This window comes from Bactrocera oleae, chromosome 5 (genome assembly GCF_042242935.1).
Source record: "Bactrocera oleae isolate idBacOlea1 chromosome 5, idBacOlea1, whole genome shotgun sequence".
NCBI classification, from domain to species: domain Eukaryota; kingdom Metazoa; phylum Arthropoda; class Insecta; order Diptera; family Tephritidae; genus Bactrocera; species Bactrocera oleae.
The window spans coordinates 29,649,559-29,675,227 of NC_091539.1; the positions used below are offsets into that span (position 1 = coordinate 29,649,559).

General features: G+C 36.1%; 1 protein-coding gene and 2 long non-coding RNA genes across 9 annotated transcripts in view; 2 read left to right on the top strand and 1 right to left on the bottom strand.

The window, feature by feature from the left end:
- The window catches only part of moody (G-protein coupled receptor moody), a 22,303-nt gene extending 16,034 nt beyond the window's left edge, over nt 1–6,269 (top strand). For 4 of the 7 annotated variants that reach the window (XM_036362413.2, XM_036362412.2, XM_070109434.1 and 1 more), the window contains 5 exons: nt 500–559; nt 626–766; nt 3,863–4,033; nt 4,341–5,119; nt 5,183–6,269. In XM_036362413.2, coding sequence (XP_036218306.2) covers nt 501–559; nt 626–766; nt 3,863–4,033; nt 4,341–5,119; nt 5,183–5,703 — 1,671 coding nt within the window. In that variant the 5' untranslated portion in view covers nt 500 and the 3' untranslated portion in view covers nt 5,704–6,269. Of the gene's footprint in view, nt 1–499; nt 560–625; nt 767–3,568; nt 3,797–3,862; nt 4,034–4,340; nt 5,120–5,172 lie in introns of those variants that run through there. The other 3 variants (XM_036362414.2, XM_070109435.1, XM_070109436.1) reach the window with 3 other exon arrangements.
- LOC138857256 (uncharacterized) lies at nt 701–25,345 on the bottom strand. Its single transcript, XR_011396334.1, has 4 exons — nt 25,213–25,345; nt 24,982–25,134; nt 1,015–1,891; nt 701–786 (listed from the first exon to the last, which is right to left on the bottom strand). It is a non-coding gene; the product is annotated as an uncharacterized lncRNA (long non-coding RNA).
- On the top strand, nt 18,473–25,289 carry LOC138857257 (uncharacterized). Its single transcript, XR_011396335.1, has 3 exons — nt 18,473–18,568; nt 24,994–25,109; nt 25,190–25,289. It is a non-coding gene; the product is annotated as an uncharacterized lncRNA (long non-coding RNA).
- Nucleotides 25,346–25,669: the final 324 nt, after the last annotated feature.

Genomic DNA, 25,669 nt, shown 5'->3' on the forward strand with positions numbered 1-25,669 from the left:
TATTTCATCTTTGGTGCTTAAGCAGGAATAGTTGTACATCCCTTAGAATTTTACTTCGAGCAGAACTAGGCCACCGTGGAACTTAAATCGGAGACGATCAAAATTATAACGTAATTGTAACAGCCCATGCTTTCGTAATAATTTTCCTTATGCTTATACCTATTATAATTGGAGGATTCGGAGATTAACTTGTTTCTTTAATCCTAGGAGCTCCTGACATAGCTTTCGCACGAATAAATAATATAAGATTAATAATAATTTGATTAGTAAAAATTGTGGCACTAATAGAAGAGATATAGTGATTTGTATTAGTTTGATTATTTTTATTATAAATATCACGAAGCAATGTAGTCATCAAACTAATTGAACGAAAGGATAAAATGCTCTTTTACAAATGAACTTGTCTCTTCCTTTCTTGTTTATTAACTACTTTCTACGGAAAACATAATACATCTTGATGATTTCTCATAAACATATCATAATTTAATTTTTTTTTCAGAATGGATTTCACAAGTGCCTACTCTAATTTGTCGAATGAGGACGGAAGAGATAAAACGGAGTATGTGGGCATATAAATTTAGACTAACATAATGATGGGATGCCAATAAAATTTATTACTTTGCAGGTTCTCTCCGACGGTTTTAACATTTGCTGGAGTTATAACCTTTATAATAATGATCATAGGTATATTTGGAAATTTTCTCACCGTTGCTGCTTTGTATAAATGTCCGAAAGTTCGAAACGTAGCCGCCGCTTTTATAATAAGGTATGTACTTATGTTCGTATCTGGGAAGAGATTTAAAAAAAACAGTTTATAACTTTAATAATATAAGTTAAGTCGACTTAACTAAATTTTTTGCAATCTCATCGAATAAGTGTGTGTAATAGACAATCTTGAAATGATAAATACTGTACTCGAGCTATCTCAGCTTAACTAAAACATAACATTTGAAGGAACTTAAGTTATTTAGCAAAATTATGTTCAAAATAAGCAAAATCGGGGCACATACTCACCGAGCTCTTATTTAGAGGATCAGATGTTCTCGGGCCAACCCACTGAATTTGTAATTATCATAAAATCCAATTTTATTTGAAGCATTATGTTATACAGTGCGTAGAAAAAATAACGTTTTGTTTTCCAAAGTGTAGGTATCGTTTATTGAGAAACATCCCCCGGTGTTATCTATGGTATTATAGTCTGATGGCAACTTGGAACTAAATTTTCCGCATATTCCACAGGAAGTGACCTTTACGTATGTTGGAGTATCCGAATGTAATCTTTTGTTGACGTTAAATGTTTTCTTGATATTTTGGCTTTCATTAAAGTAACAATATGGTTCTTCTTCTTGTTTCCATCGAATCCATCGAGAGAAGCATCTACAATATAAACATGCACCTCTTTGGAGTGCTTAACTCTCATTCATATGAACATGTGTCCTTTTCTTAGCCAAACACGTTTTAAAGTGTTAAACAATACAAAACCTTTTTTAAATATGTGTTTTTTTCGGAAAGTAGTGGTTTGATTACAGTACTGCTGCGTTTGATGCCAGACCTCTGAAGTATGCCCTGTATTGTATTTAGAGATGTATATAATCCATTGCTAAACAAATTTTTTTTAGTTTCTCATAGACTGAGAAGTGGTTTCTTCTCAAAGAGGAGAACAATAGCTTTTTCCTCACTTTGAGATGTCACGTAATTCCTCCCTCTTCCTGGCTTGTCATCTACGTTTCCAATTTCTCTATAATGGTCAGACCACCTCTTCACCAATATACAATACAACTCGTATTTGAAAACTTTGCAGATAACACATTTTAATAGTCCATTTGGAACTTTCAGGATTCTTCGTTGGAAAGGATGCCTCAAAACGTTTCTTATACGGGGTACTCATTTTCTTTATTTCATGGCACGACGAATATCGAAAAAACAACAACAAAACATTAATTTGCAAAAAAAAATAAAAACAGTTTTCCGCGAATTAATCGCGCAAAGGAAAAACGATATTTGAAAAAATAATTTTAAATTTATTTTTATATTTGTTTTGGCATTTTTAGTAGATACTAATTATCGTAAATTTTTGCTACATAGATTATATTCTCTCTCCGTAATTTCGTCATTACTTACAAAATCTTTTTATCAAAACGATGTATAGGAGTATGTATATGGTATACTACCACTTATAAATACATTAGATCTTTAGACGTTAATGAAAATGGATTTGAAAAAATATTATTTCTTTTAATTGGTTAGATTATTCTCTAAATATAAACTTTTTTTTCACTATTTTGGGGATTGAACAAACTATATTTAAATAGAGCTAACTTAACAAGGGATGATTGTATCGCATAAAAAACTAGGAAAAGAAATACACTGCGCGTAACCAGGTTAGCACACCTTCATCGGGCTAATACAATTGCTTCTGTTTTTTGTATTAACTTGGTATCGAAATTTGAATACGTATTGACACCTAATTTTTTGTACTACTTAAGTACTTTATTTTTTTAATATGGCTAAATGAAGGTGGCTATCGATTGAATAGAATACAATAGTCGAAGCGTGTGAAGTGTTAAACTTTTCAATGATTGAAAGATCGAAAAAAGTTGGCAGAAGTCGAAAAGTTATATACAATTTCTTGCGTAACAAGTCGGAAAACGGCCGAAATATGTATTTTCAGTTAAAACGAAATTTAATTTGTAAGGGCTGATGGATACAAATATTATTTCCATGATCTTCGAAGGGAGGAACATCAGTTGAAACAACTACACAACATACTGATCGTGTGACATTAATGTAATAGAAAAGGTGTGGAGATGGTTAACTTTCATGGTTTTCGAATCTGGCCACAGTTTGTATGAATCGCTTCCCAATCGGATATTAGTTAATACATAAGTTCAAAAAAATGTTGTTGGCTAAAGATACGAAAGAATATTAAAAAAAAGTGATAAGTGTAAACCTGATGATCTAATTTAAATTGTTAATTGCTTTGTTGATTTCGAAATAAAATTATTAAAAAATATAAAACACTTATAGTTTTTTTAACCTTAAGTGTGCTTATATTTGAAAATAAAGAGTTTGTTTACTTGGATCCCTCTTTTAAGGCAAAAAGTTAAACTTCAGGGGGTGTTTACAACAAAAAAATTAACTTGGATAGAGAATAGACACCCTAATGTATACGAATATAAACTAGTTTTAATGTTGATGCACTCTTAAAATATAATAATTAGGTAATTCACAAGCTTCGTCTTATGTCTTATGTCGTATTTCAATAGCTTAAAAAATACGACACTTGTGAGCACTCCTTAATTGTTGTATGTCATATGATGTAATATTTCCACATTTCGCCAGCTGGTAATGAAAAATTTGGAATACAAAAATGTCACGGGAAAGTAACAAAAAGAAAATTAAAGCTTCTTCATATTGAAACAGCGGCATTTTGGTTCACATTGCAACCGCAGAAACAACAAAATATTTTTAGATTTTACTTTTCTTCAACTTAATTTACCTGAATATCGTGGCTTCCTTCTATATTATTAAAGAAATTTATGGAATTAATTTAATTTATTAATTTTAGACACTTAAACGTCAACAATAAAAAAAAGTAAACAGATACAGCTGATAGAATAGCACACTCCACAAACATACCTCGCCGTGTTGTATTTGTCGTATTTCAATTTTATATGGGAAACAACGACAGTGTAATTAAGGAGGTTATGTAATGTACAAATTATTACAAGTGATGGGATTGGGTACGACTTAAATAAGAATGGAAAGCAGGGAAACTATGGGAAAACTAACCGTTGTAAAAGCGCATATACATATACTATAAATGTACATATCTGAACATTTGTTTACTTTTGCATTCCAGTCTATGTATGGCGGATTTACTATTCTGTGCTATAGTACTACCTTTCAGTGCCTTGCGATTTTTAAAAGGTACATGGACTCATGGAAAATTTTTATGTAAGCTAATCCCTTTTATCCAATATGGCAACATTGGAGTATCGCTGTTATGCATTGCAATGATAACAATCAACAGGTAAGATTTTACCTGCTAATATAATAACTAAATTTTGAAATTGCTTTCTTTGCTTTATTTGTTAAGATGACTTGAAAGGCATTAAATAGAAATATACTATTACAAAATGTTTCTTATATTTTTACTATAACTAAGTTTTTAGACGTTTTTTATGGTACGACTATTATTATGTGGGACCATTAATGATTTTTTATCTCGCTTAGTTGCTCAATGTGTTTCTATAAGACCAATTTTCTATTAAAATTATTTCTATGCAAATCAATAATTTAAGAACGTACTGCAATATTTGTAAATACTTCTTCTGAAGGTATGTTATGATTGCTCATCACGCTTCGTACGCCAAAATATACAGGAAACATTGGATTGCTGTCATGATAATATTTTGTTGGGCATTCTCCTATGGTATGCAATTGCCAACGCTGCTAGGTGTATGGGGAACATTTGACTATGATGAGAAGTTGGAAACATGTTCTATTATGAACGATCAGCATGGCCGTAGCAGCAAGACTACACTTTTCATCACTGCCTTCATTATTCCCGCTTTGGTTATAATTGCTTGTTACACAAAAATATTCTGGGTTGTACGCCAGTCAGAGTTGCGACTGAAAACACATGCGAATCAGCAAAATTCCATCCCAAATAATTTAAGACCTGTCCAAACTCCCACGGGCACGGTAATGGAAAGCGAACAAAATAGGGTGTCATCTAACCTAGCTTCAGACAGTAGCTTCTCCACTGATGTAAAGCAGGACGCCATACAAAAGCCCTCTCGCATCAAGGATCAACGGGAGATGAGAGCTAAACGTAATGAGTGGCGTATAACAAAAATGGTATTGGCCATATTTTTGTCGTTTGTAATCTGTTATCTTCCAATAACGATCGCTAAAGTAGCCGACAAAGATGTAGAGTATCCGAACTTTCACATATTCAGCTACATTATGCTCTATTTGTCTGCCTGTATAAATCCAATAATCTATGTTATAATGAACAAGCAATATAGAAAAGCATACAAGACGGTAATTATGTGTGAACCCTCTAAATTATTGCCTTTCAGAAAATCAACTGCTGCTGGAAGTAGTGCTGCAGGTATGTAAGCTATATGTAACATTTTGGATGAGCGTTGTAAACTAAGTCACTAGTTCGTTTTAGAGAAATGGAAAGATACCGCATTGAGCAACAACCACAGTCGAACAATGGTGTCACAAATGTCAGTGGAAGAACAACAAAATTGCAACTCGGACCATGTGCTCCAACCGCAACAGTACAGTTCCATGGAATTAACGAACAAAGTGTACACACAGAGTGCCTTGGAAAACACAGTAGAGGAGAGCATAGCTACACAAAAAAAGCAAACAATTCTTCCAGGACCGCTACACATGCCACAAGCATCCCCATTGGTCAACCATTCGTCGCTTTTTACACAACGAGTCCCGAACAAGGATCTCCACCGCATAGTCATGGTAGGGGACGACATCATTCTGGAGGAAGAAGAAGAAGTAGCGACGCCATCTCAACCGGCATCATCCATCCACCCAGAAGTAAAGACGATGTCAACTATGAGCAAGGACGGTGTTTTGAAGAAAGTCCCATATTATGGCCAAAACATAAATATCATTCCAGATAATGATGTCAAACTTATAGCTAAACCAAAAATTATAAAGACTACTTGATGTGCTTTAATGTTGTTACAATATTTATACATTTATACATATATTTTATATAGTTTACAATAAGTAGAAGTTAAGAATATACGAAATAACGAGATAAATTAAGTTTGACTTCGCAATAAGGCATTATTTTTTTGTACCTGTTCGATTTTTTTACGATTTTCTAACCAAATATAAATTCAGAGTTTGAAAGTCGAAATTCGGACCGAAAAGGTTTAGACTTGTTTAGACAACTTAGTATTGAATACAGTTATACATGTAGCATAAAGATATATTGACTAAAATTTGTTGATTAATCAGTATTTTTCCGTTGTATATATATGGATTTCGAATTAAGGTAGATTATACGCGTAATAGTGATTTTTTATATTTAACAACTCCAACATACTTGTTTATTAAATTGTATTGTAATAAATTACAAAGAAATGAGATACAAAAAAATAATTACTCATCTATGTATGTATGTTTATGCGTATACCTTTGTACCATATCTATATAATATATTATATATAATATGTATTTATTTACTTTTAACGAAAATATATCTAAATCATAAGGTTACCACAATACTACAATGCATTTTGGATCAGATCAGATTTTTTGATCTTGTGCTCCGGTGGAAAATGTTACCGTGTTTCTCTTCGAGCATAATTAAGTGGTGGTTTTTTCTTTAGTTTTAATACTTTCAAATATTGTTGGCGGTCAATTCATCACTTTTCGGCTAAAATGAACAAAAATGAGCAAAAACCATATATTCTTATCGCATGTTTGCTTTACCAGTGATTCTTCATACCAAGAGGAGAAAATCAGAAAACCGTTAAATAGTTGCAAGTTAAGAATACAAAAAATGGAAGCAATTGTATTAGGCTGATGAAAGAGTGCTAATCTGGTGACGCGCAGTGTACATACATACATAGGTAATAAGTGATCCTTTTATACTCGTAAACAAATCAAATATTAAATTGCATATATGTACATAAGTAGGGTAAGTATGCCAGTCACCGGATATCACCCATTGATCGGACACTACTCACGTTTTGCATTTAAACTAAGAGAACCGTTAAAAATGGCATGATTCAAATATATATATATTCGGTATGAAATTGCTTCCGATGTTGTCACTGAACTATCGTCTAAATTTCGAGATTAATGTGATGGAGTATTGAAACCTGTGGGTAGTAATAGAGATCACATTTCAACAAATCCATCCATCTCAGAAAATTTGTCTCCAATTCCAAGTATCTCTTCTAGTTTATCATCACCTAGCCAGTTTAAGAGCAAAAGAATATGCAGTGCCTCAACAAAGTCACTCAGTGCTATATCTTCAAAAGAATTGAGAAATATATACATATGTACCACCAAAATGAGCTCGAAAAGCAGCAAAAACAAAGTTCTATTGAGGAAAGAAAATAAAAATACTAAAACAAAACACTAAACGCTTATCTAAATCTAATCTTATCTAATCGCTGACTATCGCTGAGTATAGCTATACTTTCATTGCGATAGTTGCGTTGGAGGTTTATTATCTCTAAGCACCGACTTATAACATAGACCTCCGCTTGAAAGATGCTTGGAAAACTTCCCATGATAATGGAGAGTTTGGTGCGTGGTCCTGCACCAATCCCCTCCGACGTTTTCGAGCCGTCGGTGTACCACTTGATAGTGCTTTCACTTAGCAGTAGGTCCAGTGTGAAATCATTCCATTTCGCCTTACTGCCAAGGGTAACTTTGAACTTCTTAGTGAAGCTTACTACTTTGGTAATGCTGTCCCTTAGGAGAAGAGCCAGGGGCATTTTAACACTTAGAGCCTTCCTCTGCTGGGACGAGATTACCTTCCCTCTGCCGAACCCTTCTGCTGTCATTTGAAGCAGAGTCTGTTTGGCAGTCTGTTTTATTACTATATGTAGGTGTGAGTTCTAGCATTACTTCCAGTGCAGGTACCCGTTGCGCCCAACGCTGCGATGCTTTAGAAACCCAAGCCACCGCCCCATATGTGATAATCAGACTCACGATCATGGTGTGCATCCCCCTGATAATCCTGGGGTTGCAGCACCAGGATTTCCCGGCAAGTCGGCTGCACACCATTAGTGCTTTCGTAGCCTTGACTAAGGTCAGATCCAGATGCTGCTTCTACCGTAGAGTGGAATCCAGCGTGAGGTCTAGATGTTTGACCGTGTTAGCCATCTCCAACTCTCTGCCGCCAAGGGATAGATTTTTGAGACCTGGCGATGACCTTCGTCTTGTAAACAGAATGATTGTAGTTTTAGAGGGGTTGATGTTTACCACTCCACTCCTTTGGCAGACTTAATCCCCTTTGTAAGATATCGCAGAGAGTTTTAATTAGTTAGTAGTCTAGTGTTAGTTAGCATCTCAAGGATATCGTCCACAACGAGGCTTCAAAGTAGGGGAATAGCACTCCACCCTGTGGGTAACCTTTTGTTGTGCCAAGACGAATTTTAGTATCTCCTACTGAGGTTTCAGCTACTCTAGTGCGCAGTACGGCTGATATCCATCTACGTACCGGTGCTGCCACAATGCGCTCTTGACACGCTTTCATGAGACGTATTGTCAAAGCACCTTCGATGTCTAGGAAGACGCATAACAGCACCTCCCCCCATAATACGAACATTGGATCTCTGAAGTTAACTAATACAGAGCAGTATTAGTTGATGTGCCTGCTCTGTAAGCATGCTGCTTCGCATGATAGTCCGCCCCTTCGTTGTTCTTTGCCTGCACAGCGACCAGGTTCTGTGTTAGGAAGTCTGAAATACATAAGAAATCCATATCGTTTCTAACTAACACGAAGGTTCTAGTTCTACTCTAGAGGGATCTCAGATTACAGTTTTGTCTCCGTTTTGAGTCCTCTAACCTTTCCTTTATAGACCTATGGCTCCTGGAGCAACAGTATGCCCAGGCCATCCGAAGTGAACCTGATCGCGATGACAGCCGAGGATGACGCCGCATGGTGCAGGTTCACCTGGGCAACTTCCGTGTATGGCCCTACTATAAGATCGGTTCCATGAGGAATTGGTCCTCATCCTCACCGTCCACCGCGTTGCCATCTGTTAGGACCGTGAGTCTCTCCAGAAGCTTTTGCGTGGAGGGTAGCACCCGCCTTATGCACCTGTCTGCTCGATAAGGACCTTCACCGTGGTCTCAACAGATGCAGCCTAGTGGACGTACTAGCGCCGGGTTGATTATCATCCTTATCCACCAGCATCATTTCGCCTGCTTCGAAATCCGAGATGCCGAGAAAGCCTTGCGACTTAAGCCCCTGCACCACGGCAAGGTGCCTGCTGTTCGCAGGATCATATTACTCAATATTATTTACTATACCATTTGTTGTGAACGAGCCAAAATTTTTTTTCTGTTTGGTTGACATGACATCTGTCAAACATATTCAATACCTCACAGTCATTGAACAAACATATTTTTTCAATGTGTTGAAAATGTAAAATTTTTTTCCGAAAAGTGATGATTTACGGAAAGTATTAATTTTTTGTTTTGATTTGAAGAAAAGTGCTGCAGAGTCGCATCTAATGCTTGTCGAGGCATATGGTGATCTTGCTCTATCAGAAGCAACAGGCAAAACATGATTTCAACGGTTCAGAGATCATGATTTTGATGTCAGAAATGAGGAACGTGGAGGACCACCAAAAAAGTTTGAAGACTCCGAACTGCAAGCAGTATTGGATGAAGTGATACTCTAAATCAAAAGGAAATGGCAGGAATGTTAAATATTGCACAACAAACAATTTTAGACCGTTTGATAGCTATGAGAAAGATGGTCTACGCAGAAGTCGAAAATTAGGTGCCTGATTGGTTTGCTTCAAAAGACGAACATTTCTATTGGCACAATAGATATTAAGCGTTAAATTTATATTCATTAATGTAAGAAATTTTACTGATTATTTTTAAGCGCATAGTAGTTATTTATTTAGATAAAAAATGTATGTGTTTGAGTACTATTATATTTAATTTCAAAATACTTGTTACTTAAAAATATTTACAAGTATACTATATTTAACTTTTGTAGCACACCATTTTAAAGGGGTGTATTTTTTATTGAAAATATTTGTGTTTTAATTAATTTTTATTATTAATTCTCAATAAAAATTTACGTTTTTCTTAAATACTGTTTTATTTTCTTACAAAATATATACATATGTCCGCACACTGGATCTTTGATGTTCGGTTACTAGAGAATAAAAAAAAAATTTGCCTTACTTTTAAAAACTGATATATTTGGTCCTTTTTAAAATAGTTTATCATCCTGAATTGCTATCAAATGTTTCCATATCATTGAATGCCTGTCATATACTGGTGTATAAAGTTAAATGTCCGTTCATCGGCACATTTACCCTATTTAAGATCTGAGTTCAATAAATTGTCTGCACATAACTAATCATATGAAATAAACATATTAGGTGAAGTTCGTTCGGTTCGGACATATACATATGTCCGCACACTGGATCTTTGATGTCCGGTTACTAGAGAATAAAAAAAAAATTTGCCTTACTTTTAAAAACTGATATATTTGGTCCTCTTTAAAATAGTTTATCATCCTGAATTGCTATCAAATGTTTCCATATCATTGAATGCCTGTCATATACTGGTGTATAAAGTTAAATGTCCGTTCATCGGCACATTTACCCTATTTAAGATCTGAGTTCAATAAATTGTCTGCACATAACTAATCATATGAAATAAACATATTAGGTGAAGTTCGTTCGGTTTTTATATAAGAGATGGCGTATTGTCCATAGTACTAGTGTTACGTTTCGCATCATGTCATACTGTACAGCGCTGAAAACGTGTTTATTCGCGCTAAATGTTTGAAAAGTTTGTCTTTGACAGTTTTTCGATTGATTGACTTAGTACGTTGTGAGCGCTCATCAAAGATGGACACCAGCAAAGAGAAAATTCGCTATATTTTACAGTTTTTCTTCGATCAAGACGAAAAAGCAGCCAAAGCGGCTGTAAAAATTAATTTAGTTTATGGGCCCGATACTGTAAGCGAACGTGTAGCACAGAATTGGTTTGCTAGGTTCCGTTCCGCTAATTTCGATGTCAAAGATGCACGACGCGACCTGTCGTCGAAAATTGCGATAAAATCATGGAAATAGTGGAAACAGACCGTCACGTGAGCACTTATTTAATTGCTGAAGAACTAAAGATAAGCCAGAAAACCGCTTGGAACCATTTTCATAACCTTGGATTCAAGGAGAAGCTCGATGTTTGGGTGCTACACGAACTAACGCAAAAAAACATGATGGACCGAACTTCCATCTGCGAATCGCTGCTGAATCACAACAAAATCGACCCGTTTCTGAAGCGGATTGTGACTGGCGATGAAAAATGGGTCACTTACGACAACATCGAGTGCAAACGGTAGGGGTCAAAGCTCGGGGAAGCGGCCCAGACGGGGCCAAGACTGGATTGACGGCCAGGGAGGTTTTGCTGTGTGTTTGGTGGGATTGACAAGGAATCATCTACTACGAGCTGCTCCTCTATGGCCAAACGCTCAATCCAAGTTATCATCTTTTGAAAAATCAATAAAAAACTTTTTACTTGACCTAATATTATTGTATCCCTCTGTAAGCCATTTGTTCTAGCGTGTCTTACGAAAAGATTAAGTTCTTGTTCTAACGATTACTTTTTTCGTATTCAAGCCTTTAAAAAGTATCGATTCGATATTACATTCGGTAATATGTTCAGGTGTTGACAACACTTTGTATTACAAAATATTGTTGTTAGACGAAATTGTGAATGGATTACTAATCCATTTGGATCTTATTAACGAATAAAATGGATTATAGACTCAGTTTTTTTACTACATTTGTTTGACATCCGACATATTTATATTATACTAGTAGACCCGACATTCGATTTCTTCCAAATTGCACGTTAAACTACATTGTTGTCAATAAAATATGTCCATTTATTTTCATTAAAACGTCACACGTATTCTCGATATATAATATAATGGTATAAAATCAACCGGATATTCGAAAATTATTTTATTGGGAAAATAGAGCTAGGACAGTTCTTAACTAATTACTTTTACTAAAAAAGGGGCTAAGAGAAGTTTTGATTGGGCATTATCCATCTCGGATATACAAACAGACACTACAATTTTATTTATCTGTATTAAGAGTATAACAATTATGTTCACCTCAGGGTTGTTTTTAACACCTTACACTAATCGATATAGATTATATAGGTATACATAAATTATCAAAATGATGAGACGATAACCCACTATAAAGATACGGTGACACTATAAAGGTTGAGGATTGGTGGAATAGGACCATTGCTACCCTTACAAAGTGCCGTTAATCGAAAACTTATAAAGTGCCATAGCTAAGCCCCAAAATTAGATACAAAACTGTAATTTAGTACAGTGACTGGGAGTAGAGAGGAGGATCTGTTTGAAATTTTTTTAAAATTAGGCGTGGCCTTCTCTCCTAATAGGTTCAAATGCATATCTCAAAAACCACTAAGTTTATATCAACCAACGACAACTTCCATATACAAAATATTAGGATTTTCAATCTTCCGGTTGATTATAAACTACATATATCGGTCAATATGTGGGGTATTTTATGAAAGTCAGAGAGCATCTACTACCTTTATATGGGACTACTTAATATAGGAATTTCAATCTTCCAGTTTGCCTTGTACTTTATATATCCGTCAAATGAGATATCTAAGCAATAATAAGTGAACTTATAATAATGTATATACTATATTTTAATGTAGAAAATGTGTGAATATAGAACACATTTCATATACCAAATTCATTGCCGAGAGTGACAGTTTAATACGATACTACACTCGATTTTCATCTTCGCCGATTCACGACAACTCGGAATCGGTATTAGAAATCCAAAAAGAAAATTTGGACAATTTTACTGCATATGACGCAATTGTAGAATCTGACGACGTCGGCTTACGCCAAATACGAAAATTGTTTAGACCAGTTAGAAGAAACAAACGCAATGATTTCTAACCAATTAAAATTAATCAAAGCAATTACATCTACTCCACAACGTGCCCGCATGGGACACAGAAATTTTTCATGATGGTTATGAACAATGGCCGTCCTTCTGGGATAGATTTACTGCCATTTACATAAACCATCATAAAATATCAAATGCACAAAAATTGTATCACCTCCGATACAAAACAAAAGGTCAAGCAGGCGTAATAGTTAAACATGTCGCACTTAGTGACGAAAATTTCAATTTGGCTTAGGAAGCTCTCAAATGAAGGCACGAAAACGAAAGAATATTGGTCGATAAACAAATATCGATATTAATGAACTTGTCAAAGATTCAAACATTCCACTGTTTCAAACTGTTTGTCGGTTTAATCGACACAGAATATTCCCACAGACAGCAGGGAACCCATACTGGTAAACATATGCAACGCCGCATTACCAGAAAAATCATTACTTCTATGGGATGATGATTGACATTGAACATGAGAGCTTTCCTAACTACCCAGCATTAAATCACAGAAAGGGTAGACAAAAAAATAGTCAGAACTAAAGGCGTTCAACACGACCTAAATAGAAGCTTCCACAAACCCCAAGCCAGTAGCAACAAAAATTTAAATAGAAGCTTCTTCAAAAATCAAACCTTCACATCTGAACAGTACAAACAATTGTCATGCGAACTGTGTACAGGAGGCATAAGCTCAAATCTTGCAAGAAATTCAAAAACATTAATATTACCGATCGAAACAATTGTGTAAGAACAAAAGGACTTTGTATAAACTGTTTGTCATATGCGCATTCACTCAAAGATTGCGAAGGCAAGTTCAATTGCGTTTACGATATCATTTTATGCTTAATATAAATATTTTTTTCAGTTCACCCACAAACAGCGCAAATATGAAAAGAGCCTCGGGTTTAGTTTCAACAGCAAATCCTTAAGTGCGAAATCCCGAAAATTGCCAAGAAGCACCATGCTGCTCTAAGGCATTAAAAACCCATACCCTACACAGCAAAAATCAGAGTAGAGTACTACCAGAGAGCTGCCCAACTCATTTCTCACTGGCAATTGCTAAACGTCAAAACCTTCTGAACTCAGGCAAATGTCAAAGTTCAGGAGGTCTGATGTTTAGTAATTGGAAAAAGAGGGAGGGCCAGATTGACATCCCACAAAAAAATATGTGAACAAAGAGATTTGTTGCTACTGTTGAAAATCACTAACAAAAATTGGAAAAAAATGAAAATTAAAAAAAACGCGAAATCGAAATGTATGTGATGAAATCTTTTTGCTTAGTAGCATTAATTTTCAATTGAAAGTTATAAAAAACAGTTATTAAATGAGTGCTAATACATTTATCCTTTTGAATAAGTATTAAAAGTTCAAAAATCAATTGTTTTAATATATTGCAAAATCCCAAAAAAAGGGTTTAAATAGTTTCTGCATATGTTTAACGAATACATGTATAATAATATTTAATCTCAATAAATGTTGGGTATTCTAATTAAATTTCTAATAAATATTATTTTAGATGAAAAATGGTATAAAAAATGTTACTCTTGAGGCGCTCTCACACTGGAATAAGTTGGGCATACCTTTATCCCTGGTACTACTACCCACGGCAGTCATTTCCATCGAACACCGAAGAGAACTGTTTAAGCTTAGGGTCTTAATAGATCAGGGATCACAACGGTCATTTATAGCGACTAGGGCACAAAATAAACTACAACTGCCAGCAAAACTAGTGAAATCACGGAAATGGGAGGAAGAATAGTCCAAAATTTCAACAAAATCTTCCCGATTACTCTTTTTTCCCTCAAAGCGGATAAGCACATTCAAGCAGAAGCTACTGTTTTAACGCAACTACATAACAAACATGCTTCCAAGCTATCACATAAAAAGCAGGCATTGGCAAAAGGTACACCTAAACTCACTCCCGCTCAAATAGGCAGCGATCTCAAATCACAGATAATACTCGAATGTATTGAGAAAATTTCAAACACACTTCTGGCACAATATACTATTTTTGGTTGGATCCTAAGTGGACTAGCTACGGAACCAGTTACCACTATGACAACTCAAACTGAGAAAATCTCAAACGAATTCCTTAATTTACAATTGAGAAAATTTTGGGAGCTAGAATAATCCCCCCCTTTTCAATTACAACCCCAGAAGATCAGTATTGTGAAGACTTTTACAAAGCCACAACAACTAGATCAGATAATGGTAGATACGTCGTACCGCTACCACTAAAACAACAATTTCCAAACACAATTGCCTTAGGTCACTCTCGGTGCCCTATTCTTAGCCATTAGAACACTCCACGAATTGGCAGAAAACCCCAAGTCGAACTTCCTCTGGCAACCGAGGTGTTAAAAACACAAACTTAACTATCTGGAAGTCACAGTCTTCCACAAGCATACGAGTCACTAGCACAACTGACACAAGCCTTCAAAACCGCAGGGTTTCCGTTAAAAAATATAACGGCGAACCACGAATTTCCTTAAATTCGAAAAGGAAAGTACAACAAAAACTCTGAGGATTCAATGGAATGCGATATCTGACCAGTTTTTATACACCACAGAGTCAATATCTGCATTATCCGCCATGACAAACCCTCTGTGGCAAAATTTTTCGACCCCGCAGGATGGCTTTCGCCAATTATGATACAAGCCAAAATCCTTATACAAGAATTATGGCTAGATGGAACCGACTGGGACGAACAAGTAAAACCACTTCATTTAGAAAAGTGGTCCTATTTTGCGAGCAATCTAAATGATATCTCACAGATAAAAGTACCACGATGGGTAAATTATGCCCCAGATCACAAAGTCGAACTACGCGGCTTCTGTAACGCCTCTGAAAAAGCATATTGCGCCACTATATACGTTCACACACAAAGCGACATTGCGAGCACAAGCCACATACTAGTAGCAAAAGCCAAAGTAGCTCCTCTAAAAAATAAGTCTACCACGACTTGAACTATGTGGTGCGCTACTACTTTCCAAATTTGTATCCATGGTGCAAATGCACCTAAACATGGCAAAATACAAATTGTATCTGTGGTCCGATTCTGAAATTGTACTAGCCTGGTTAGAAAAACCAATTTGTATTTTACCTCATGCCTCATGCATGGATGACGTATGTTTCCAATCGAACGTGTCAAATATCTGACCTGGTAGGATCAGCCACTTGGCGACATGTAGCCAGTGCTGACAATCCTGCTGATCTAGGTAAGAGGGGGTGCAAGCCACTGCACCTTACCACTACCACTCTCTGGTAGAATGGCCCCCGATGGTTAACTAAACCTCCCGATTCTTGGCCACAATCGCCCATGCGATCGAAAAATCTACTATTTTCACACAGCATTGGACGATAATGACATCCTTGAGCGATTTTCATCGTACCCTCGAGCCCTCAAGGTAATCGCTTACAAGCTCAAGTTCATAGAGCGACTCAAAATAAAAGTAAAGGGAGTAACCTCAATATACTCCCAATGCGATACAGTGATGCACCTAGACTTACAAAAAGAGAAGGTCGGTTTTATCGCATTTACTCAAGCGCGTTACTTCAGCCGAGAAATATCATTACTAAGAGAATCGAAGCCGATTGATAAAAAGAGCTCACTATTAGTACTAAATCCATTCATAGACAAGAAAGGTGGTCTTCTGGTGAATGGTAACGTAAAACGAATGCCATCCCATAATTATACCAGAGAAGTCTCGATTTGCCACATTACTCCTAAGTTATATCCACATATTAATGATTCACGCTAAACATCGCCTCATGCAACATATGGTCCGCCAGGAATTTTATATTTTCGACTCAAGCCCCAAATGAATAAGGGCATCTTCACGTGCAAAATCTGCACTACGCACAAGCGGAAGATGAGGACACAGATTACACTTCCACCGGATTTTGCTGGGCCTTTTCAGATAAAGACGTCCATGTTAAGGTCTCCCACTCTGATGAAAGGTTATTTGGCTGTTTTTATCTGTTTTACGACAAAAGCAATACACCTTGAGTTTTGTACTAATTTGACAAAGGAGCCTTTCGTAGCCTCATTTGCTCGCTTCGTCGGACGATGCGGCTTTCCATCGATGATAATGAGCGACAATGGTAAAACCTTTATCGGCGCTCAAAGAGCCACCGAAAAACATTTTGTGGATTTAATCAAACAAGTCTCACCTAAAATTGTACAAAAGTACGCGCCCTAAGGCATTAAATGGCAATTTATCCCCCCAAGCACTCCTCATACGGGTGGTTTATGGGAATCAGCGGTAAAAAGCTTCAAATCCCACTTCAAAAAGGTAGCTGGAAATTAAAAATTTAATTATGAAGAATTCTCTACAGTATTAATTTGAATTGGAGCCGTTCTCAATTCACGGCCTCCCACAACACTCTCGCAAAATCCCTCAGATTTGACAGCCCTAACTCCAGGGCATTTGCTTAAAAGAGCACCCATACGTGGAGTCGCTATCCCTACTAAACAGATAAGAAAGAATTAAAATTCTTTATCATAATTTCAGCCGCCGATGGAAAAAGAATATTTAAAGAAAGTCCACAAGAGGTACCGATGAAAAACTCCAGGAAAAGCTCCGCACGCATCCGGAACGCTAACCAGACTGCTCGCAAAACTATGCTTCCTGTCCACCGACCATAGTACCGAAACTAAAATAATATTCAATTCAAATAAATCGAGTCAATAAATCCGCAAATAAAAAAAACCGTTAACAACAATCCCAAACCAAACAGAAATGGTCGACCAACACCTTCCACATCACGTGGCACAACTGCCCATATTCAATTATATGCCACAAACGTATACTAAATCTAACCTTTTCATACAAATTAATATGGACGTCGAAATGCCATTAACCCTAACGCCAACCGTTCGGTCGGCTATCAACGTGCCACGTACTGGGCCTATTCCAATGCCACGAGCCACCGCTGCAACAACTGCCACAGCCGTCGCGTGGTACACTGCACAACCACCGCCAGCGTATCCATTGGTGTCCGCTGTGTCGCCGCTCACCAGGCGTATGAACAGTGCCTCAACTGTCTAAGTCTCACCCGGATTCGGAGTGTTCGTGCCAATTGTGCGGTAGATGGCACCATACATGCCCTCAAGTCTCAGCAGTAGCAACGCTACAACAATTACAGAGTTTGCTAGGCTAAATATTTGCCTGGATGGCCCGGGATGGTTAAATGAGTAATGAATTTCAACACATCATTTCGTTCGACATCAATTCCACACGGTTATCTTTATTACAGTATTTAAATAAGTGTTAAATTTAGAATGTTTTGTAATGAAAAATAGAATATATCAGAAAGAAATCTGCTTTTCATTTCACATTAACATTAACCGCGAGTGTAAGTGCCTCATCAAAACTTTACAGTGGTATACGCTTACCTATTTGTTCACGTGTATATTTCCCAACACTATCAACCCTCATTTCAATAGACAGAAATGTCAACATGAGGAAACTGGTCAAGAGCAAAAGATAACATACATACTTTATTTTTTATATTTCTTATTTATTTAAGAACGTTTCTAATTGAACAATTTACCAAAACAAACACTTTTTTGTTGTGAACTATTTTTTAAGCATTTACGATGTCTATTGATACATTAATATTATTATATTATAAAAATGTTTATAATTGTAATAATTGAGCTTAAATTCTGCATTCTTATAAATTGGTAGCAAATAAATTTTAAGATTATTTAAGATTGTCAAAATAAATAATCATAGAAATTGAGTAATTTCACTACAAACATACAAATTAATTAAATTATATTAAACATAATTTTGTTAAACTGTAATGAACGTCATTGTTTTCATTTTCAGTATACGAAATCTCTCAAAAAGGTGAGTAACGCTGCTAAATACTTTGAACTTTCTGTAATCTTGCGCTAATAACAATATAATATAAGATAATAAGATACCAAATATGATTGTAATTCATCCAGTTTTTCTCGAATAATTTCTATTTGCTGTGGGAGCACAAATCGCAGAAATTATTCCATCCACACAGCTAATTACACTTCGTATTCCTGCTCTGGAGGAATATTTACTCCTAGCCTGTTGCTTTTATTTGTGGTTCATCGGAAAGGTAAATTTTCCTTTGTCAAAAAGAACGGTACCTTCTTTAAAATGAATAAAACTATAGGTTAAGCAAAAACCAATTAAAACTACTTCAGCTTTCTGGTACAGATGCATCGTTGGGATTATAGTTGAGACCCGACGACAATGAAGTGTGTTTATAATATAAACTGGCATACATTTAAATGCTTCCTTGTTTAGCTAAAAGTTCGATATGAATAATGCTCTGCCTCCTTTTAAACGTCGTCAATTTAGTACAAAATTTAAGGATATTCAAGGGATATATACCGGCAAAAATCCAATATTATTCGAAAATGAAAAGAGGTTGCACGTTTGGTAACAAAATAAGAAATCGTGTATGTTCGTATTTGGATAATATTGTTAATTGTTATTTGTGATTGAAGGCAATAATCATTGTTTGTAAACACTCACGTCGTTAACTCTTCGATGTGTTTAAGAATATCATATGAAATCTTTTCTTGTTGCCTTCGGAACTGTTCGGAGAAACAACATTGTAAGAGATTAGAAAAAATCGTTTAACAAAAAGGATAAATATTTAATTACATTGATACAAGCATCTCAACGTTGTTTTTATTAGAGATATCGTGTAAAATATCGTCGTCAACTTTCTGCACAAAAATACAATTATGTCTGCAAAATATGTGTTTATAGTCAGCAGAGATTTGGCATATCCAAATAATTCATTAGTATCTTGGTCCACATATTCGCTAAAGGTTATTGCTTGAGGAGACAAAATTTTAACATATGTACTAGGGTGGAGCGAAATTTTTTTTTTTGTTTAGCCTAGGTTTAAAATCTGTAGATTATAAAAAAAGAAAATTTTTGCAAAAAAAAAAACTTTTTTTAACATCTAGAGGCGGCGCACACAGTTTTAAAGTATATTTCGAGTAAAATTTTTTTTGGTTTAAACTCTTTACATTTATATAAAAATTACAGAATGTGACGGTTTTTGTCTAAAAATTTATTTTAACGCTTAAGGAAAGCATGTTGTCGTTTAAGACTTTTTTAAAACTCCAATAATGACCACAAAATTTTTTTTTAAGTTGATAACTTTTAATTGGCCAGAAAGTGGACTCTCCACAGCTTCTAGAACACTTATCAACAATTTTTTACTAAATAAAAATTTTAACTCTAGCCTCTAGATGTTAAAAAAAAATTTTTTTTTTGTCCAAAAATTTTCTTTTTTTATAATCTACAGATTTTACCCCCAGGCTAAGCAAAAAAAAAACATTTTTTTTCGCTCCACCCTAATATGCACATGAATGTATAGAATGGTTCATGATATCAACACTATTACCCAAGGCCTTGACGTTGACGATGATGTCGAAAATTGTATCGCGTTTAACATGTATCGATTTGACGCTTAAAATTATCAATACGCAAGTGTAGTTTTAAAAGAAAGATTTCTTATACTTGTACTATTTGTTTACAAATTAAAAATCTCAGGGCTATTCCTGAAATGAACATTTTTAATTTAAATTCCATAAAGAAATTAATTAAATTATTTAATATATCGTGTGGTACTTTAGCCCAGCTATATTTGATTTAAACAGTTAGTTCGTTATTTACCGTCCAGTTAGTGCCACTTTTCCAAAATTGGATTGCTTTGTTGCTTAGGGGTGTGGTGTTTCAAAAAAGAAAACATAGATCATCGATTAACTGTGCCAGCATTGATAAATTCATATCAGACTGGTCTGCAGGATACCCGATTTGAGTTTTGGGTCGCTATCGGACATGCTGGTGTATTCCAAACGTCTCGGCACTTTGAAATAATTTTTTCTCAATACGTTGAGGTCCATCGTTTTATTCCAAATACTCCCAAAAAAACTTAATTTTCAACGCTAGCTGCGGACCCACACGCTCACCCCATAAGGCATTGAAAATACTACTCTACAAAAAGTTCCTTAAAAGACTTTATTCCGATCGTTCAGTTTGTACGGCAGCTATACACTATAGTCCTCCGATCGGAACAATTCCTTTGGAGATTGCATTATTGCCTTTGACAGTAAACCCATGCTAAATTTTGTGAAGATATCTCGTCAAATGAAAAAGTTCTCCATGCAAGCATCCGATATCAGTGATTCCTGCCAACTTCTTTTGTAGAAAAGGACGTGTACAAAATTTCATATCGATATCTCAAAAACTGAGAGAATACTTCGCGTACATACAGACAGACGGACATGGCTAAATCGACTCAGCTCATCACTTATACCATAAACACTAGCTCTTATAAGTCATGGCTCCTTTGCAAAATAAATGTTTTACTGCTATAAATCTTATTAATTATTACTTGAATAACTGTAATTTTTATATACACTATTGTTTTCAGTAAGCTAAATTGCTAACGGTACTAATCATGCCACACCGACACGCGACGCCATAGATAACGGAACTTGTTTTGGCGAGCAAAAGAAATTCATGCGTGAATGTGTTCGCTCATTTCATTTCAGTTCTAGTTATTATATCGTGTACCCCACGAATTAAAATAAAAACTTGTGTTTATAGTTAATACAATCTTAATAAAGCTTTAGTTTATAGACTTTTAAGCAATTTGCATTGCAAAAGGGTGAAAGGAAAAATATTATCACATTGCACAATTTAGATCTAAAATAACCCACAAATAGCATAGACCATTGGTAGAAGTTGCACATCAGTTTGGACAAATAATCAAAATCTTGAAAATAAAAACAAAAAGTGCTGACAGTTGTAATAGGACGTTATGAAGAAGCCACAACCCCACAATATCCGCTGAATGTTTGCTAAAACCAAAATCCGTTATCTAGACAAAATTTTTCGGCACTTTGTCTTAAATTGTTCTTTAAGTGTTTAAAATGTCCTTATGTGACCATCACACCTACTCCGAGATCTTCGCGATCTTCTAAACACGATTTTCCGTCTTTTAATGCCAAAAACACAAAACTTACTTTCATCAGAGAATAAAACTTGATTCCAAGACTCTGGTGGCATATTTAAATATGCAAGTTGCCATCAATGATGTCAGGCTATAATACCATAGATAACGCGGGAGATTAGAATAATTGTTGAATAAACGTGAGCTATAATAAAACTATGTATTTTCTATTATTACAACATTTTTCTGAATAAACGATACCTACACTTGGGAAAACGAAAACGCTATTTTTTGAACGCACTGAATAGCCTTTCGTTTAGTTTTGAATGAATCTTTGGAGGATATTGTTTATATCCGGTGATAGGACAAAAAACGAGCACATTTAGGGATATCTTCCAAAAGGTTACAAAAGTTATGCAAAAAGGAAAATTAAATCTAAAACGACAATTTAAGAGATAACATTCTATGAATTTCAAGTAGGTTAATAAAACCTTTCTATATAATAAAGTTGACTTTTGTAAGTAAAAATAAGAAAACAAAGTACTCTCAATGCTTAACATCTTTTGCTATCATCTGAGAAGTCCTCCCTTAACCCAGTTAAAGGTATACAAAATTTAAACATATTTTCATTTTAAAGCCGTCGTTTTGATAACCTACTCTATAGTGGAAGAATATTTTAAATTTTCTGACCAAGTCATTCCATTCAGACGTACTGCAGATTCAATTCTTAGACTTTAAAAATGTCCCCCTACAACTAGTTCTCAATTTTCGCTAAATAAAGCCTCCTCCTTCATTATTTTATTTACTAACAGTAGTTTTTCTACATCGCATAAAATAATATAATATACATATAAATAATATCTGGTTTATAACCATATATACTGCGGTGCACTACGGCCATAATAACACTCACATGAATCTCCTGCTATTGCTGTATCGGCTATATGACTATGATAAATAAAATTCATGTCAATCGAATAATCAATCGTTGTTTTGTTGCAATTTAAAGTTCTATACCTCTAAAAAAAACACCCGTTATTAAAAATTGTAACTTTATAAATTTTTTTGTGTTTTTCGTTATTGTCTCTCTGCGATATTGTACAAAGGGGATTGAATGGTGTAGTGGGGTTGGCCTAAACATCAACCCCTCCAAAACTACAATCATACCGTTTACCAGACGCAGGTTGCTGCCAGGCCTCAGAAACCTATCCCTAGGTGGGATGGAGCTGAAGATGGCCAGCACGGTAAAGTACCTGGGCCTCACGCTGAGCTCCACTCTACGGTGGAAGCAGCATGTGAACCTAACCGTAGCCAAAGCTACGAAAGCGCTCATGGTGTGCAATCGACTTGCTGGGAAATCATGGGGCTGCAACCCAAGGATTATCAGATGGTTGTACACCATGATTGTGAGACCGATCATAACATATGGAGCGGTGGCCTGGGGTTCCAAATCATCGCAGACCTCGGTAGGATTTCGACTATCGAGGCTGCAACGACTTGCCTGCATCTGCGCGTCGGGTGCGATGCGTACGTGTCCGACTACAGCACTGGAAGTAATGCTGGAGCTAACACCGTTACATATGGTGATCGAGCAGACGACCAAACAGACCTTGCTTCAAATGTCAGCAGAAGGGTTTGGCAAAGGGAAGGTAATCTCGTCCCAGCAGATGAAGGCCCTAAGTGACGCAATGCCACTGGCCCTTCTTCCGAGGGACAGCATTACTAAAACAGTAAGCTTCACTAGGAAGTTCAGGGTTACCCTTGGCAGTAAGGCAGAATGGAACGATTTCACGCTGGACCTACTACTAAGGAACAGTACTATCAAGTGGTACACCGACGGCTCGAAAACGGCAGAGGGGATTGGCGCAGGGGTCACAGGACCACGCACCAAGCTCTCCATTCCCATGGGAATGGGCATATTCCAGGCGGAGGTATATGCTATAAGTCGGTGTGTAGAAATAAACCTCCAACGCGACTACCGCAATAAGAGCATCGCCATACTCAGCGATAGTCAGGCAGCACTTAAAGCGATCTCGGCTTTTCAGGTCAAATCGCTACTAGTGCAGGAGTATATAGAACGGCTGAACAGCCTATCAAGTCTCAACAGAGTGCACCTCATCTGGGTGCCTGGTCACAGGGGTATAGCAGGAAATGAACTTGCTGACGAGTTGGCCCGCTCTGCAGCCTCTACAAACATGTTAGGACCAGAACCGTGCATAGCGGTTGGTCCACATACCATTAAAAAGCTGCTCCGTAAAGAGGAAAGAGCAGGCAGGGAGAGACACTGGCAACATCTCCTAGGCTTGCGCCATGCCAAGTTGCTAATGGGGGGTTATAACCTCAGACGGTTTAAAACCGTAATCAATCTCCCGAGAAACAAATTCCGACTTCTGGTAGCGTTCTACACCGGACATTGCAGGCTTAACAAGCATTTATTTAACATGGGCTTGGTCTCCTCTGCAAACTGCCGGTTCTGCGACATGGAGTCGGAAACCCCAGAACACCTACTAATGGACTGCACAGCAGTCTGCAGACGTAGAGTCAAGGCCCTGGGATCCATGTTTCCAAACAGGGATCGCATTGCCTCATGCTAGGGCTAGATGAGTCGCTGTGACTTAGGGGAGGGCACAATAGACCATAGGTCGCGGTGCATACCTCAATCATTATCTACAATCTACAATTCCCGTTACAAGGTAATTTAATGCGCACGAAGCGCATTTTAACTATCGACTTTCACTCGTAGAGTCATAGAAAATTCGTTTGGAATATTGACTGCTCGATGGAGAACTTTGAGGATGATGATTGAATGTAATCCAGAAAATTGTGAAATAATAGTGTTGGCTTGCATAACTATCACAATCGTTGGTACTGTCCGGTAAACTATGTAGATCGAGTATGCGAACTGCAGTTAGTAGAGGTCCTTCAAATGCGTTTAACTTACGAGACAGACTCGCTACCTATTTCTTTAATTAAGAATCTTTACCACATATCTTTACAACATAGACATTGTCATAGGTGGACCATATGTATAATATTATTAAATTATAATATTATTAAAAAATTACTGTATAAAGAGTTACTATGAAATAAAAAGTAATAATAAAGACATAAATAATTAAGTTAAATTGCTATAACCAAATATTAAAAACAAAAAATTAACTTAACTAACTTCAAAACAAACACATTGACTATTTCATAAATAGTAATACTAACGACATAAATACAAAACATAAATATCACATAGTCGATGTGATAGAAATTTATACTAATACAAAAATATTTAAATTAACTTAAAAAAAAATCTTACTATCTGCTCTAGATTCTGTTGGACTCGAAAGCTACTTCTAACATTCTTTGCATAGCCCGTGACTGCTTTTCGTCGTAAATTTTTGATAGTATGGAAACCATCAATTTGCTGAAGGATTTCAAAGCCAGGTTTTCTTCTTAATTTCTGGACCATCTACAATATTTTTAAATAATTCGATTGCTTCATCTTTTTTTTGTCCACTTCGCAGTTTTTTTCTCGACGTTTGCTTACCTTTGGCGAAGGTAGTGAGGCTGGAGGATGTGATTTGTTAAGAGTATTTTGTAAGGGTTACGACACTGGGAAAGGAGGCGATGGTGCAGGCAACGATACTAAAGCCGGGCTTAATGGTGAGAGGGGGTGACGGCGTTGGCCCTTGTACTTCCACAGGTAATCGCGATGTTGGTGGAAAAACGCTTGCGCAAATATTTGGTAAATGTATAGTTTAGGTCCCCCACATAGGCCTCAAAAATGAAATTTTTTTAAATCGTCTTATTTTTACGCGTAGATTACAAATCCTTGAGCGGAAAGTGAATTTTTTTCAATAATTTATGTATATTTTTCAATATTTATTTACACACTTTGCACATATCACATATTCAAATCACTTATTTGTTGTTGTTGTAGCGGCAAAATTCTGTAGAATTCAGAGCACTTAGCTGTAATTACCAGTTCAGTGTGTTAAACATTT